Source organism: Micropterus dolomieu, linkage group LG06, assembly GCF_021292245.1.
Source record: "Micropterus dolomieu isolate WLL.071019.BEF.003 ecotype Adirondacks linkage group LG06, ASM2129224v1, whole genome shotgun sequence".
NCBI classification, from domain to species: domain Eukaryota; kingdom Metazoa; phylum Chordata; class Actinopteri; order Centrarchiformes; family Centrarchidae; genus Micropterus; species Micropterus dolomieu.
Window position 1 is genome coordinate 10,349,906 of NC_060155.1, and position 15,421 is coordinate 10,365,326.

General features: G+C 39.6%; 1 protein-coding gene across 1 annotated transcript in view; it reads left to right on the forward strand.

The window, feature by feature from the left end:
* LOC123972551 (macrophage mannose receptor 1-like) overlaps window positions 1-11,057 on the forward strand; it is an 18,421-nt gene extending 7,364 nt beyond the window's left edge. The window contains exons 13-24 of the mRNA XM_046052073.1: window positions 844-965; window positions 1,070-1,142; window positions 1,262-1,415; window positions 1,657-1,692; window positions 4,560-4,723; window positions 5,360-5,421; window positions 8,207-8,307; window positions 8,430-8,572; window positions 8,761-8,866; window positions 10,367-10,494; window positions 10,614-10,649; window positions 10,834-11,057. Of these exons, the coding sequence (XP_045908029.1) occupies window positions 844-965; window positions 1,070-1,142; window positions 1,262-1,415; window positions 1,657-1,692; window positions 4,560-4,723; window positions 5,360-5,421; window positions 8,207-8,307; window positions 8,430-8,572; window positions 8,761-8,866; window positions 10,367-10,494; window positions 10,614-10,649; window positions 10,834-10,884 (1,176 nt within the window). The 3' untranslated portion in view covers window positions 10,885-11,057. The remainder of the gene's footprint in view (window positions 1-843; window positions 966-1,069; window positions 1,143-1,261; window positions 1,416-1,656; window positions 1,693-4,559; window positions 4,724-5,359; window positions 5,422-8,206; window positions 8,308-8,429; window positions 8,573-8,760; window positions 8,867-10,366; window positions 10,495-10,613; window positions 10,650-10,833) is intronic.
* Window positions 11,058-15,421: the final 4,364 nt, after the last annotated feature.

The following is a 15,421-nucleotide window of genomic DNA, read 5'->3' on the forward strand; positions in this document are numbered from 1 at the left end:
AGAATTCCTATGATCTTGCTTGTGCAAACATTTCCAGGGTGGATAATGCATTCCTCGTCAGCTTGGTGGGGTTGAGACCAGAGAAATACTTCTGGCTGGGCCTCTCAAACCAGAAAAACATTGACGAATTTGAGTGGACCAACACAGACTCAGTGAGATTTACTCACTGGAATGCTGAAATGCCAGGTAAGGAGAAATTTTAAACTTCATATGTGGCAGATAGCGGCTTCACAATTGACATTTCACAATTTCTCCTTCAACAATGCAAGGTCACCAACAGGGCTGTGTTGCCATGAAAACTGGGATTTTTGCTGGCCTCTGGGATGTGCTGCCCTGCAACAATAAGGTGAAATACATCTGCAAACACCTGGCAGAGGGCGCGGTTTTGACCCCTCCACCACCCACTCGTGCCCCTACCGGGTGTGTTGACGGCTGGACTCCAATAGGATCAAGAAACTATTGCTTCAAGGTACAGGTCTAAAAATAAAATCCTCCGCCTAAAGATCAATTCTGTTTACAATTTTTGGTTTAGTAATTTTATTTCCGTCCTTTCGGCCTGACTTATGTGATTGAATTTCTCCTCTCTGTTAGCTGGTTACTCAGTAGTGTTAATATTTTAATATTTTATATACTTTAATTTTTTCCTCACTCAAATATAACTATCCAAAAAGACAGTTGAGATCAACAGCGTAAGCACATCTGTGTAACTGTCTGTCACAACTACTCCAATATGCACACATACAAAGACAATAAAACACTGTTTGTCCCTTTAAATGACTCATCAGAGCTTGTTGTGAAGTCACACTCCCAAACCATGTTGAAGCTCTATGTCTTGTTTTTAAGTTGTTTAAAGAGTCCTCTTCAGAAGAGAGGACGTGGTATGAGGCCAGAGATTACTGCAAGGCCATCGGAGGAGACCTGCTCAGCATCCACAGCGAGGCTGAGCTACAACAGCTACCAGGACGGTATGACCTTTCAAAGTAGAAAAAAATACAAAAATGTTTCTTCTTTTAACATTTTAAAAACAGATTTCATATTTAAATCTTTAATATACATTTGTCCATTATAGCCATGAAACAGTCTGGATTGGACTTAGTGCCCCTGACCCAGTCACTGGTTATGTATGGAGTGATGGATCCCCAGTGAGTTAGCAGTTTTCTGCTTTAATAGTTGAGTAAATAATTTTTAGTTTAGGGGACTCGATAAAATTCACAATCTAATTCTAAATCACTGTGTTTGTATTGTTTGCTTTTGTTTACAGGTAAACTTTCAACACTGGGAGGATGGAGAGCCAAACAATAAAAACAACGTAGAGTCTTGCACTGAATTCAAAGTGTATAAGCGTAGTAGCAGTGGGTCTTGGAACGATGTGCACTGTGAGACGAGCCATAACTGGCTGTGCCAGATCCGTGCAGGTAAAATGAGGGACAGAAACCTTTTCTTTCTCATTTGTTTGGTTACTGTACCAAGGTATCAAAGAAGAGCATGTAACACTTTTTTAACCTTTGCTGAAGGTTATTTTGAGCAAGCTTGGCTTTCTAACAAAGCCTTCCTCAATTTATTTTTTGGTGAAACTATTCTCAACTCGCCGCTGCCTACTATCACTGCAATGCTCTATTCAGTGTTCTGAATTATCTTCTGGTTATGTCCTTACAGGAGTGACTCCAAGTCCACCTCCAGAACTTTCTAAAGGTAAGTGGGCCATTTTTCTATGCCAACACATACAAAACTAGAAATGCACCAGTTGATCAGCTGGTTTTCAGCTTGGCCGTGACCGGTAACTAGGGCCGATCACATATATCCGATTCTGTGCCAGTCAAATTTACACACTACAAGGAACAAAAGTGGCACAGGCACACACACAGTGGCCCTCATTTATCAATCTTTCGTAGAAACGGGCGTATTTTTGTGCGTGAGATTGGCCCTCATTTATGAAAAGTGCGTACACCAAATTTCCAGCGTGCACCTGGCGTACACCCAAAACCATAATGACTTTGAGATTTATCAATATGGACGTTGGCGTACGGCACGCCAAATCCTAAGCCAGCTCAGGAGGTGGTGTACATGTAGGCAAGTTTTGAGTTAGTGCGGAAATGCGCAGAAAAACAATTCCTTACACCACAAACGCACTGACAAACTAAAAGATATGATATATTTTGACCCACTGTAACAGATACAACGTTTGAAACATTAATTTTGGTGGTTATATTTGAGCAACACGGACTTTATACAGCCTACATAATATTTGAGCAGTCAAAACATGCTTTGATTGTATTTGGACTATTTAATCGTAGCTTTAGGTGCCTTTTATTTGGGTTTGCTTTTAATAAAATGTGTACCTTCAAATGAAGGCTATGAGCAAAAAATGTTGTAAGGTAAATAAATACTCTGGTGCACACTGATCCCGGTTCATGTGTGAGTCTTGGGTCAGTGCATAAAGCCCAGCCCAGCTTTTTACCAGAGCAACATACTTCCATTTGGAGCTTTTTTGGGACTTAACTTTGATGGGCGTTTTAGCAGTGTGACAACCTGTTGTACTCAGACTGCACCACCCTTGTGACCGCCGATACCGCCCACCCACTCTGATTCGCTTTGCGCTACAGACACAGCGGTGTCCTCCCAGTGAATAAAAGAGCGAAACGGGAAGAAGTGGTCAGCGGCGTAAGAGCAGTGAATTGAGCGCGATTGTGGCGGAGTAAAAAACTTTTTTGCTTGTGAGGAAACGTTTAAAGTAAGGTAGTATAATCCCTTGATGAATCGTTTTCTTCACCTGCACAAGCGTCGGCCTCTGTACTGTTCCTCATCCCGCATCACTCTACAAACAAACGCAATAACCAAATGCCCAGACCAGGATCTTTTTGCCAGCAGACCGCCCGGTCGTAAGTCCGCTAAAGCATTTTTCTTTGTTGTCCAGCTGTTTTTTTCTTTTTGTGTGTGTGTTGCCACTCAAACCTTAATTTAGTGAATAATTATTTATATTTTTATATTATATATATATATATATTTGATATATGGGTCCTTTGTGTCAATTGATTAAAAAACAAAAGTCAGTAGTAGCCTATCTTATATGTCAGGAGAGAGACCTGACTGGCACCCCAGACATTAATAAATTAAGAGTCAAACTGTCACAACACGCTAAAACATGTCATCAACTTGGAAGTTCTTCACGGTTCTTGGGCAAGAAACTGAACCCCAATTTGCTCCTAAAGGTAATCAGTGAATGAATGTGTGAATGATTAGTTCCTTTCTGATGTGCGTTGCTAAAAGGTGCTGTAGTAAGAGTGATACTTAATCCGCCCATAAGCCGTGTTTCCCCACACATAACGTTAGAATTTACTTAAAGTAGACTAGGCCTACATATAGCGACCCATTTCAGGACTTTGCAGAGAAACACACAGAGAGAGTGAGAGACGTTTTCTTGTATTACATTAGAAGACGCAGGGACAGTGCATATTTTACAAGCATGGACCAGGTAAAGCAACAGTGAACACAACTGTCGGTGCTGTTAAGAAGTGCAAAAAGTGCGTGTGGAAAAAATCCAAAGCGAGTGTTTTTTTGGGTCCTTATAAAACATACTGATGACAAATACAGAGCAGAGCAGGCACATTCAGGGAGAGAGAGAGTCTGAGGACCGCGGTGAAGTTAGTTTTAAGTTGGATATTCGACAGACATTCACCCAGGATCCAGTGACGGCTTTTTATACAGTTCACCCAGTGACGGTTGTATAATTGCGGTTAGCTCACCTCTGATGGCTCGCTTTTAACCAACGGGGGTTAGCTTTGGGACCATCAATAAATTCAAATTGTGAAAAAAGTGTTATGGGAAAATCATTATTTATTTCAATAGATTCCAAGTCATGTGACGCAGGGACTTCAAACCAATGCCGAATTGTAGTACTACACTAGGCAAATGAGACACACCCCTTCATATTTCATTTGAGTGCATTTTTTATTTTATATTAATATTTATTCATAATTAATGGAAAATAATGCCTTTTTTTTCAATAGCGTCCAAGTCATGTGACACAGGGACTTCAAACCAATGCCGAATTGTAGTACTACACTGGGCAAATGAGACACACCCCTTCATATTTGATTTGAGTGCATTTTTTATTTTATATTAATATTTATTCATAATTTATGGAAAATAATGCTTTTTTTTTCAATAGCGTCCAAGTCATGTGACACAGGGACTTCAAACCAATGCCGAATTGTAGTACTACACTGGGCAAATGAGACACACCCCTTCATATTTCATTTGAGAGCATATTCAACTTTATATTAATATTTATTCATAATCTATGGAAAATAATGCCTTTTTTTTCAATAGCGTCCAAGTCATGTGACACAGGGACTTCAAACCAATGCCGAATTGTAGTACTACACTGGGCAAATGAAACACAAATCTTTATGTTTGATTTGAGTGCATATTTTATTTTATATTAATATTTATTAGTATTTTATGGGCAAAATTTTTTAGCCTAGCCTTTTTAGCTAACAAGCAACTAAAAAAATCTGAACCTACACATGTACTTCAGTATATTTCTAACATGTTTGCAGATTATAATAAGACCTCAGACGGGTGGCTGGAATGGAATGGGAATCAGTATTATATTAACAGCATGTCGATGGCCATGGAAGAAGCTCGTCACTACTGCCAACAGAAGCATGGTGACTTGGTAACTATCAACAGTGAAGCTGAAAGTGTCTTTCTGTGGAAACAGGTGAGCAGTGACATTAAAATCCTGACACTAATCGTTAGCTATAGCATTTAATCTCAGAAACAGACTGTATATAAGAAGTGGACGTAGCCTCTGAGTCTGAAGAGTGAAGCCTATGCGTTAGGTGTCTTAAACCTGCATTCTTTCTTATGGCCAGCAGGGGGAGACTCTACTGGTTGCAAAAATAAGTCACAGAAGTCACTGAGAAAAACAAGTTTATATTCTCAATCGCTAGTTTCAAGTCTTCTTTAATACAGCATGATGTTCATTTTGTAAATTATAATCCCATTTAGAGTGAAGTACATAAAAAAAAAACAAAAAAAACAGCGTATTGCTTTAGGATGTGGCTACCTTGTGATTGACAAATCGCTACCACAGTGACCTGGCAATCAGGACAGAGATGTAGCAATGTGATCCTACCCAGCTCCACCCTCGCGTTAAAATATAATAACTTCTAGTTCCAACAAAACAAGATGGCTGTGGCCAAAAGGTAAAACTCAAGGCTTCCAAACAGTAGCCCACAAACCAGTCAGTTAAGTCATTGCGGCTACGTCCACTTCTTATATACAGTCTATGCTCACAATGTACTGTAATGTAAGTACTGTTGGTTTTACCATGTGCCTCTGTTTATGTTTGTAGATATCCAAAAGTTATAGGTCTTACTGGATAGGCCTGACTGTAGATCTTGATAGTACATTTGGGTGAGTATGAATTAAATAATAGATTAAATGAAATTGAGGATTAAGTATAAAAGTATCAATTTGACTGGTTGAACAATGAGTTATGCTTTATATAATTTATTGGAGCATTTTGAATAGTTACTGCTGCAAGGTTGGCCAGATACCAGAAGTGCTCAACCGGACTGTCAGTCAGATATTTGTGCCATTTGTAAATATCATTAATTTGGTTGCTCTAGCATCTGTGGCACAGAAATTAGGTACGTGATTGGTTTAGCAGAACTTTTCAAAGAAAAACAGCTGCCTGCCCTGGCAGGTAAGGAGGCTGATGAGAGCGGAGTTTGAGAGTCAGAAAACCAAAACAATCATCTAAAACAGACTAAAGAGCTCTCTAGAGCTCGGTGGTACTGTAGGGTAGAGTGGTAGTTCTGTAGGTTAACCATTACATGCAAATTCTTACACATTACATTCATTTATAAAAGTATTGATTAGTGCAGCTTCTTTAAGCAAAATTCAGTGGATTCAGCTGCCTGGATTCATACCGAAATGGGTTTTTCAATAGCCGCTGCTAATATTTAGAGAGCATGGCTGTTGTTGGCTGATATTTATTGCCAATTTCAAAATAAAGAAAAGTCATGTATAATTCCATTATTCCATGCAGAGTGAGTACAATGTAATATACATGGTTATTACAGAAATGTGGTGTTTTAGATGAAATTGAATGAAATAGAAAAATACACTGAATATATATACTTATACGTTAGTGTGGCTTTTGCCAATTGGATCGACGATTGAAGGGATGATCAGCGATTGTTTTTCATGTGGTGATATTAAAGCGATTTTAACTAACTCACTATTAGAACTAAAGAAAGGAGGAAGAAAGGTACTTTATTGTCACATAATGTACATGTTGCAAAATTCATTTTCTGCATTTAACCCATCCCTCGAGAGTAGTGGGCAGCCGCTGTGCAGCCCCCAGGGACCAACTCCAGATCTGTATCAGTGTCCCTGGTCAATGGCACTGACTGATGAACCTGACATGTTTTTGATGACATAAAAACGGTCTCTAAAATCTGTACCACACTGCTGTGTTTCCCATTCACTGATTTATTTGTGGTGACACGACACGGCACAATATCAACGCAGACTGCCACATACTATATAAGCTACTATTTAATATGAGTAAATTCATTACTCAAATTAGCTTTATTGGCATGAATGTGTAACAACAATATTGCCAAAGCATCATACAAACTACATAAGAACAATCAACCCCATAAATTTCATCAAATAAGTAATTAAAGCGTAAAGTTATCAAAGCGTATGTGTGTTTGTGTTAAAAAAAACGCCGCCACAGTTACATGGTAATTATGTGGGAAACACTGCACTGTGCATTTACAATTGCTTCTGGTTGTTTCTCTTAAAGCTAATAAGCCTATTTCTTCCATTCTGGCATTTCACTGGCATGCTGCAATGTAACACTGTCCCCTGGCAATCAGATCGACAATCAGTGATCTCAAGTAGCCATGATTAGATGATATTAAAAAAGAGAAGATTGCCCAAGGTTGTCAGAAGCAGTGTTGGGCAAGTTACTCAGAAATTGTAATAAGTTACTTATCACTCCTTTTAAAAAAAAGTAATATTACTTTACTTATTACTGGGTGATAAAAGTATTAGTTACGTTACTCATTACATTACTATATTACCTTCACTACCACCCACCCCCCAAACAAAGGAGTCTTTTTAACTAATATCATATTCATTTATTCCAAATTTCTTTATTGAAGTTTTTACATAGACTTGAACAGGTAACAGGGTAGTATAAAGAGATAGTGAAAGCATGTCATATTCATAACAGCAGAAAGGAGTATGTTTTTTGTTTTTTTTTACAAAACATATGAATATGAAATTATAAAAAAACAAGTAAATCCAGCTTTTGAACTACTGTTATTCTGCACATGTATTTATGAGAGCAGTTTTCAGTGCTTTTACAAAACGTTGAACGCCACTCTCTTCCAACGAGTCCAAACATCAGTAGCGGCTGGAGTTTCTTTCTGTTTCATGTTGCTGTGCTGAGATGCTTCAATAAATTAAATGCATAATTGTTCGCGGTTGAAAGGTTTTTGCTGGTCGCACAAAGTTTACAACAGACTACAATGTTCTTTGCATCTTAGACTGTGACACAATAATGGCAGTAGCTACTTACAGCTGTCGAAAGAATGGCAACCTCCCTCGTTCTCTATTCGTTCTTTAGTTTTTAGGCAGCTGACTTGAACAACATTGCCGCTGACCTGCCGCATAGTCGCGCAGTCACGTCAGAATGGTGCTTCAGTTACATGGATTTTTAATTGTAATTATATTCATCACTCTGTAACGCGTTACTGCCCAACACTGGAGAAGTGACGTCATTCAACTGTATTATTCTCTACAGTACAATAATATAAATTTAACACTAGCCAGTTATGGTTTTAGATAAGATGTCATTTAGGAATGGGGGAAACATGTAAACATTTAGAAAACATGATGGAAGGAAATTTAGTTCTGGTAACAAATTTTTTCAGGGGGAGCACTAAAATTGTTCCATATCAGCCACACTGACAAGGTGGCTTACAGATGCGTCTGCAGACATTTTATGTTTAGCCGCCTTGTTAGTGCAGGCATCGGTGTGAAAGATTCAACCAGAGCTCATTTTCTCAAACTGTTCTGCAACACAACCATTTATAATATTAAATAAACAAATGGAAATGAAAGTAAGAGTAGGCAATGAATGCATCGGCAATTTTCAAGTAATTATATTGTGTTCCAAAAGGTGGATGGATGGTTCTCCAGTGGTGTTTCAAAGGTGGGATGAAAATCAACCTGACTTCCTAAACAATGATGAGAATTGTGCTGTCATGAAGGGCTCTATGGGTGAGTAACGTAAAATGTATATACACAATATATATTAAATAGTCTGAGATTAGTTTTTATTTGTAAAAATGCATATTGCTTTTGTTGAAATATTTATTGAATATTTTTGGTTTGGCTCACAGGGTTCTGGCATGATTATAATTGTGGGTTTGAGCACAACTCCATATGTAAACGCAGTGGTTCACCACCTGTCAACACCACTGTAGCACCGACAGTTCCTCCAACAGGTGGTTGTCCACAAAACTGGAAAAAATTAGGCTCAAAGGTCAGAGGTCATTTTTAATTCTTTAGTTGTTTGGCCGCTTGGTCACAGAACTGATGTTGCAAGAATTAAAATCTCAGTGCCTGCAATGAAATGAACCTTCAGTCTGACAAATCACTGATCTATATCTGCATTAAAAAAAAAAGCTACTGCTTGTTGTATCACACAAAGCTGTTGATTTTCACCTACAGTGTTACAACATCATTACCAGCCAGAATGAGACATGGGAGGGAGCGAGGACACAGTGCAATGCAATGGGAGGAAATCTGGCCTCAATTCTTTCAAGACATGTGCAAGGTTTGTTTGGAAGATTTTTTCTTCAGAAAACTTTTTTTTATTGTTGTAGAGAAATGCATATGATTCTCCTTTTCCACCCCTGATGAGTTTAATCCACTTTAATCTTGAGAAGCTGCAAGGCTGCAGTTTCTATTAATTAGTCACTGTAACTTCCACTGTACATTTACAGGCTTATTGTTGACCCTTTTCTGTCTGCTCTGCTTGCATGCCATTCACTGGTCTTGTGCGTTCCCACCGACAATTGTATGCACATCACAGGTCCCACGGGTCGATTCCAAGTACTATTTACATTTACGTCCTGCAAAGTTCACAAACAACTCTGCACATCACAGCCGCTGCTGGTGCTCTGTCTCACTTTCACCATCATCTTGGGTGTTAGGAAACACTGATCAACATTTTTTCACAATTATATGAACCTAACAACTTATTGATTAATAGAGATGCACTGATTGCATTTTTCCTAGCTGATTCCGACTCCCAGTACATATATTTTTTTTTAATCCAATTTTCTTTCTTTCTAAGAACTATAACTGACAGCATACACAAACATTTTTGTAACTTTCTTAATTCACAAATTTTCTTGATAAGGATCCCATTGGCTTTCCTGACTGGGTTCATTCAACTGTATGTTCATTATAAAACACTGACTATTAAATAACTACCAAAACTGCAGCAGGATACAGGACCTTCTCTCACTTAGACACATCTCAAATATAAAAGTGCTCCAGGTTAGGCTGCTGGACAGAGCTTTCTGTTCAAATAAAATCTAACTGAAAATAAGCTGCAGAAAAACACGGCTCAGTGTTGAGTGACGGTGAAACTTTAGTGATGGGGGATACAATACAATACATTACCTCATTTGTAGTAATCTACATTATTTCTGATCTTTCTGATTCTACCTAATTATCCACCTTACTTTAGTGTTTACTAACTACAGTAATCTGCTCACATGCACCTCTCTCTTTCTACTTCTATCTGTCTGTTACTTTGACTTAATTTGTCAGCAGTTTTATAAAGTTATTTTGAGGGGACAGCAAATTTACAAGCCGTACACTCACTACTTTACATTGTAGCAAAGTGTCATTTCTTCCGTGTTGTCACACGAAAAGATGTAATCAAATATTTACAAAACTGTGAGGGGTGTACTCAACTTTGGGAGATACTGTACATATTTTGCAACCATGTAATTTGTAATATGGTTATAACGGTTAGTTTTCTGTCCATGTAGAGTGAACTAGATGTCTGCGTGTTGTTTATATGCTCTGATAATGCTAATCCATCACATCTTTATACGCGTCCATCATGATTCCACATTCCAACTTAAGAGCACATGAACACACACTGTCGGAAGAACGACTTCACAGCTCGGGAAATGGGACTATCGGAGGACCATGAGAATGCATCGTGAGGCACTGGTTGCAATTTGCAACCTTCACCACTAGATGCCACTAAAACGTACACACTGAACCTTTAAATCATCAATATATGTTTTGTTTTTAGTGTTTTTGACAACTAAAATGGCTAAGGAACCTACCAAAGACCTGTGGATTGGTTTGCATAATATAAAAGGTGGCCAATTTTATTGGACTGATGGGCGACCAATGAGATACAACAATTGGGGATTTGAAGTAAGTGGACACTGTAATTTTTGTTGTATAATATTAAGTACGTGAGTTATGTGTTGGTCTAGAAAATACAACTATTTTTTTTTGTATTTTAAAATTTGACTGTTTCTCTATTGTTGCAGAATCAACATCGTCTAATTTATCACAGGCCTTTTATGGTAACATGTTTAAACTTTACTGAACTTGAGGCATAACTGTGTCAACTTGAGTGCAAATGACTGAGGCCTCAAGTACACACAACCTTTATGCAGCATTGTGATCAATGATATGCATCTGTATTGTTTATAATACATCTTTGGCTGTACTGCTTAAAATTTCTGACATCTGGATTTTCCATTGCAGCATGATTACGATTTCTACAGTTTACGTCATTTGGAGGTAAAACATTATTGATAATTTGCTTGTGATGTGCAATACCACTTCATTTGTCTTGACTTGGAGCCAGAATACATTACACTTTTATGACAAGCTGGGGTTACACCTCTGGTACACGTTTGTTCAGAATTTCTGATGAATTCTATGCAGCTGAAAAGAAAATCTTAAAGAGGTGGTATTATGCTTTTTGGCCTTTTCCCTTTCCTTTATTGAGTTTCCCTTTTTGTGCATGTAATAAGTTTGCAAAGTGAAAAAGCCAAAGGGATTTCCCATCTCCCTGAAAATGAACATAAAACCACCTCTTTAAAAGGTCATATTATACTCATTTTCAGGTTCAAAATCTTATTTAAGGGTTGTACCAGAACAACAGGTTTAGATGGTTTCAAAAAACACCTCTTTTTTTTTCTTTTCACACTGCACTTTAATCCAGCTCTTCTCTTCTTTTCACCCTGTGTGTTGAACGCTTCATTATAGCTATGGAGTGGTACATCTTACTTATCTTATCTTTGTTGGGAGTTGCGCAGTTCCTAGTTAAGGACTACTAGCCAATCAGAAACAGAGTAGGGTGGTAGGGTTGGGCCTGAAAGATGGTTGAGCAGGCATCGTGCCCCGCCCCCTGTAATGTTCATTCCTTTTTCAATTATGACAAATTGATGTGATGAACAGCTAGCTTGTGCTATTCATTCTATTTTTCCACCCCACATTCTGGCGATAACATAAAAGTAAGTTCCTCTCTCTGAGTTAACACAGTAAATTATACAGCACCGCCTTGTGGCTACATGGATAAATTACATGTTACTGAATATCATTACACCCCCCTCTCCTTTGAGGCTTAATCAGTAATCAACATTTTCTAAGAAATAATAAAGATGATATCAGTAACACAACTTAGTTCTCTATCAAGATTTAGTCTCTTAGGCTTTTTTACCACACCTGTGGATCTCCTCAACACAGGTGAGTTTGGTGTGTTTGTCTCTGAATGATGATGTGCGTCATCTGAGTCTTCTGGTGGTAAGTGTGAAGACTCAAGTGTGTCATTGGCGTGCTCCTGGAATGCCTCTTGTGTTTTGAGCAGAGAACGGCGATTCCTCCTGAGTATCTGTCCTTCCTCAGTCCTGACAGTGTAAGACTGTGGTCCTACTTCCTGAAGAACTGTGGCTTTCTTGTTCCAAGCATTTGATCCTCAATCCTGACAACATCATCCTTTGATAGTGGTTTGAGACTTCTGGTTGACTTGTCATAATGTGATTTCTGTTTCTGCTTTAACAGCTGGAGTCTTTTTCTCAGTTGTCTGTTCTGTTTTTCCTTTACCCAGCAGGGTAGTGTGGTGTGTAACTTACGAACCCATTAACAGTCCAGAGGCGATGCTCGATAGCTTAACAGAGCAAGATATGGATCAGACTTGCTGTCTGTAGCTTTCTTCAGCAGCTGCTTGAGAATGTGGACGCCTCAGCCTTGCCATTTCACTGAGCATACAAGGGACTTGATGTGACAAGTTGAAAGTCATAGCGCCCTGCAAACTGTTGCCATTCCTTGCAGTTAAAGCATGGCCCATTGTCACTGACGACAATCCTTGAAATTCCATGTCTGGTGAATATGGATTTGACATGTATTATGACACTGCTTGCTGTTATGCTTGAGAAGTGCCATCTCAGGAAAGTTGGAATAGTAGTCAATCACAATTAAATAGACTTTACCATTCAAATGATAGAGATCCATACCAACCTTTTGCCATGGTGCTGTTGGCAGGTCAGCCACCTTCATAGGCTCTTTTGCTTGTTTATTGTGATTTTTCTGGCAGGTGTCAGTTATTTATCTTAATGTCCTGATTGATGCCAGGCCAATACACAGTGTCTCTTGCTTTGCGTTTTTCAATTCCGAGGTGTCCCTTATGAATCCTTGTGAGCATTTCCTGACATAGAGCCAACCTGTATGAATGTTCTGTACAACAGTTTGTAATTCTGTGTCTTTTGCTGTTTGTTCTGATATTTGTCTTGATTTTGTGTCTGAAACAGGCAGGGTAGCAGTGATCATGCTCACATGAACTTCAACATCGTCACCAGTAGAGCTCACATGACACACTGTGGGTGCACTGGATAGTGCATCTGCTAGCACTATGTGTTTGCCTGGTGTGTGGATTAGATCAAAGTCGTATCTTTGCTTCATCATGAGATGCTGAATCCTCGGGAGACATCTCATTTAAGTTCTTTTTTATGATAGCAACCAGTGGTTGATGGTCTGTCTCAACTGTAAAGGTGGGGAGGCCGAAGATGTACCCATGAAACTTTTCCAGTCCAACCACCAAGCCTAGACATTCCTTTTCTATCTGAGCGTACAGACACTCTGCTTGCAGTAAGACTGCGCCAAGTTCATCTTTTGATGTGTCTGTGGACACCTAAATTCTCCTGGTAGGGTCACAGAAGGTGAGTACAGATGTAGTTTTCCCACTCTTGTTCATGTTTTGCTGTCCATGCAAACTCGTTTTCCTTATGTAGGAGGTCTCGCAGGCAGGCAGTCTGCTGACAAGTTAGGAATGAACTTTCCAATGAAGTTGATCATTGCCATGACCCATAGTACTCCTTTCTTGTCTGTGGGCCAGGGCATCTCCAGGATGGCATTTATTTTATCTTTATCTGGCTCTATTCCTTGAGCAGACAGCTTATCTCCTAGGAATGTGATTTCCTGGATGACAAACTGACACTTGGCTTTGTTGAGTTTCAGCCCATTCTTCTGGACCCTCTGCAGCAATTTGGTCAGTCTGTCATTGTGTTCCTGCAGTGTAGAGCCCCAGCAGATGATGTCATCCATGTAGACCTGGGCATTGCCTTGGTTGATGCTGGAAACCACACCGCTTGCAACTGAATGTCTCGTCCTGCGACTTCTTTGCATTCTTGTACTGTACATGCTTCTTCCCCGTGAAGGGTACAGCACCAATTGCTGCACTGTCATCAATTGCAGTTGTACCATTATTAATGTCACTGAAAGTCTTAGCATGCTTTCGAGCCAATTCACTGGCATGGCAAATTTTCACAGCATCTTCCAGTTTCAGTTCAGTTTCTCTCAAAAGCCGTTCTCTGTCATATATTCCGACAAGACAATCTCACCACGTATCGTGGACGATTTTCAAATCCGAAAAATTACATGTCTGTGCCTTCAATTTCAGATCTGTGAGAAAGCTATCAAACGTCTCATGTTGCTGCTGCGTCCGTGAACGAAACACATACCTCTCATAAGTTTAGTTTTTCTTTCGGAGAACATGAGCATCAAATTTCTTTATCACTTCCTACAGTTTCTTGTCATCGTCAGGTTGATCAAACACAAACTTGTTGAACGCACGTGGGCCTGCTACGATTAGCAGTAATGCTATCTTCCGTTCTTCTGGTTTAATCTCCAACCCGATCGCCGAGATGTACAGCTCGAATTGCTGCCATGTGGCATTTCACAATAGTCCTTGGCGTAACGTCATTAACTTAAGTAACCAGTCCTGGTACCATGTAATGTTCATTCCTTTTTCAATGATGACACATTGTTGTGATGAACATCTAGCTTGTGCTAGTCATTTTATTTTTCCACCTCATGTTCCGGTGATAACATAAAAGTAAAGGCCCACTTATACTCCTGCGTACAGTCTACGCCGTATTATACTTAGGTAGTGTCTGTCATTCTGTAATTACACCCCCAAACGCTAGTCGGCAGTAGCGCTACAGCGTCCACTGTATTGACATTTGCTGGCCGAGCAGCCTAACCTCCGGTTTAGCGCTCCGCTAACATAAATGGGGGTAAAATTGTAAACGTGCGGCTGGTGTAGCCTTTTCAAATGTTACCGACCAAATGGATCACATTCTGATAGCGAAATGAGTCATTTCGCTCGGGTTGCAATGGTCAAATATATTGATTCACTGTGTTACAACCGCCGTTTTAGCCGCTAGTAAATGTTACTTCAAAGCGCAGAGTACTTCCGGTCGGCTCGGAGGCATTGCGAGGCTACCCAGCCGACCAGTCACACCGCTTACGGTCCGCGTCGACTCAACGTGTAGGTTTTTTTTTGAAGAGGTGCACGTCAGGTGACAGCGAAGCCTCTGCGTAGCCCGTAGCCTACGCCGTCGATTCGACGCAGAAGTACACTTAAGAGTTCCTCTCTCTGAGTTAACACAGAAAATTATCACAGCGCCGCCTTGTGGCTACATGAATATGTGGTGTATAACATATGTGCATTTGACGCATAACAGTTTAAAATAGCACTGTAGCAGCTGGAAAGAGGCTCAGTGAACCCTCCTATGGAATTTGACCTCTGACCCCTTGTTTTGTTAGCTCAGAGTAGTACTGTACCCTTCTATGGGTTGGAGCTTTATTTTGCAGACTCTGACCCTTATATGGTATTTGGCAGATACCTAAACATGTCCTATATAAGCTGTGTTTGATGTACAGAGAGACAGAGTGGCCATCGGGCTGGGTCACTCTCCAAGCTGCTGCAGAGCTTGTAATTGATGCTGAATTCCTTGATGTAATAAACTTTTATGATCAAGAACAGTGTCAAGCGGATTTCTTCTCAACA